At 41.2% G+C, this 2415-nt stretch overlaps 1 protein-coding gene across 1 annotated transcript in view; it reads right to left on the minus strand.

Moving 5' to 3' along the window:
• The window catches only part of T265_14335 (hypothetical protein), a gene marked incomplete at both ends in the record, with an annotated part of 7710 nt that extends 5639 nt beyond the window's left edge, over positions 1–2071 (minus strand). Inside the window, 2 exons of the mRNA XM_009173183.1 lie at positions 625–759; positions 1961–2071. Of these exons, the coding sequence (XP_009171447.1) occupies positions 625–759; positions 1961–2071 (246 nt within the window). The remainder of the gene's footprint in view (positions 1–624; positions 760–1960) is intronic.
• Between the last annotated feature and the right edge of the window lie 344 nt (positions 2072–2415).

The following is a 2415-nucleotide window of genomic DNA, read 5'->3' on the forward strand; positions in this document are numbered from 1 at the left end:
GTCATCTTTAACTGTTTTCACTATTGCGGTAAGATGCAAAACGGTGAAGAAATAACGAATGTGTAAATCATCCTGCTTTATGATCTTAGACATCCACTGGGGATGGTGCGCCACGTTTACAGCGGACCATTTTGCTATATGACCAACTCGAAGCAATGCATGTTTAGGTTTGGAGGACCACTGTCCGGGAAGACCTTTTTGCATGATAAAAAAGTGGAAACAGCTACCACAAATAGTAAACTTTTATCCAACTCCCATAAACTACGCTTTACTCCTCAAGCAGTTACAATGATGAGTTGATGTTACACCAAATATCCCAGCTTCGCGGAAAAAAATGAAATTGTCGGTGGAAACGTGTCTCCACCGAAGTAAAACTTCTCCACGTGATATCTTTAAATACTTGTTCGAATTCTTCAAGTGTAGAGCGCTACACGCCTGAATGTCACTAGCTCTTATGGACGGAAACGTTCATCGTAAAAACAACAAGCAGGTACTTTGGTGGGCTGCAGCGTAGTATCCTGCACTTACTCAACACGATCCGCAGCTAGACTGGTCTCTGATTTGGCGAATAGAAGGGCATTTGGGCCAGTATCTTCGAGCATCGAATTGCGTTGGAATGTTAACATTGGAAAACCGATGGTTTACGGTTGGCCTTCGAGCCTTCTGTTCTGCAATCTCTCTTTTCGCACCGAACCGCAAATGAGGGTTTTCCATACATGGCCCTTTGAAAACCGATGATGATTTCCACTTTGCGCCCGTCTGCTTACAAAGATTAAAACGTGTTAATAAGAACAGACTGACATTCTTGTCCGATTGTTTAATATGCTTACCAGCTTGCTGCTCCGGAGTGGCATTTAACGATCATTGTATAAATAGCATAGTAAGATATTTCGCACCATGCCTAAAGCTTCTGAGATTAAGTTCCAGCGAGACTTAACCATGATTTATTTTTGGTTAGTGTACAACCTCCCCAAAGTTAAAATGAATTCTCATGAAATTGTCACATATGTAGCGAAAAAACCCACCATTCGATCGAAATTTAGTTTGGCATGGTCTGAACTCATATGAGTGAAACGCTAATCTGGTGAATTTTGTTCTGATCGCTAAATAATTAATACAAATATTTCAGGAGTGGAGAACAGTCTAACGTAGTTGTGAATGTGATTATAAATTACTTTGCATCTATAGTATCGTTACGCATATCTCTCAAGAGGCAACCGTGAAATATTTGGCCAAACACGCAAACAAAATTTCAAGGGATTTCACTCTATTAGCAGGGTCAAGTATGCTGAAAATCTGAAAATCATCTTTACAAGTGTTTCATCCAGGAGTGCGGATCTCACGAAACAGAGGAAGTTGTGAGCTATCGAGCTTTTGGCCAGTAAGTGAAAATCTAACGGTTTGGCCTCGAGAAGTGAAGAAGCACTAGGGTCAGCTGTTACTTCGATGTCCGTGAAGGCACTCGTTGGCCCGGGGCGAGACACCTACTCTACTCTAAACGTCAAGGAAACCTCCATGCTGGATAAGGAGACGTGGTCTGGACAGTGTTCCGCAGCATTATTCTGAACAAAAAAGACCGTTTTAACATCGATTTTGTCCTAAGACTTGAGCCAGTTTGGTGCCTTTTTTATTGGATCGCTGAATGTCTTGGTGTAGGAGCCAATCAGTTTTCAGCAAACTGTCATCGGCAAGATGTGGTCTCAAGTTTCGTTAAGTAATAGCTCCATTTATACTGAGGTTTTTAGGGTGTTTTACCAAGGGAGGAAGCGTAGCCAACTACGATTCCTGTGGTGGTAAGCTGTTAAGCTGGCCCGTTGGTAAAATTCAAACCGACAGCGGTATCAAAATTGTTGTAATTTAGTTTATCACTCAATGACAATCCACATGGGTGAAATAGTGCAAATTGGTCTGTTTCGTTTCCAAAGGCCTACTGCTGAATACACTGGCAAGAACCACTCACCGTTGGATGAATGTATTCCCTGGTTCTGATCAATTGTGTGTACTTGGTTTGGCCGCCTTTACATTTGCTTGCAAACAAAAACACCAACAATATAGCATAAAATATCGCCATCCTCGCCCAATGTCCGCTGAAATAATTGAGATAGTTTTAAATTTATAGCAATCAACTGTGGACCTTTGTATTTCTATGAACCTTCGAACTTTGAAACGTTAAATATCTGATGTCACCGTGATAGACAATTTCTATCAAGAAGCGTTTTAGAGTGCAACCTATGAACAATTTTTGTGGCTTACAGTTGTTTTTAGAACTAAAGATCAAGCGTGGTGCGATTACTCAATAGAATATTCACACTAGGCTTCAACAACATTCAGGTTCAGAGTCCGTTATTGAGCTATCCAGCGAAAGGGATGAAATTTCGTTGGCTAACAGAAGGTAACACATTCTGTGTGTAACCG

This window comes from Opisthorchis viverrini (assembly GCF_000715545.1).
Source record: "Opisthorchis viverrini unplaced genomic scaffold opera_v5_176, whole genome shotgun sequence".
Taxonomy (NCBI): domain Eukaryota; kingdom Metazoa; phylum Platyhelminthes; class Trematoda; order Opisthorchiida; family Opisthorchiidae; genus Opisthorchis; species Opisthorchis viverrini.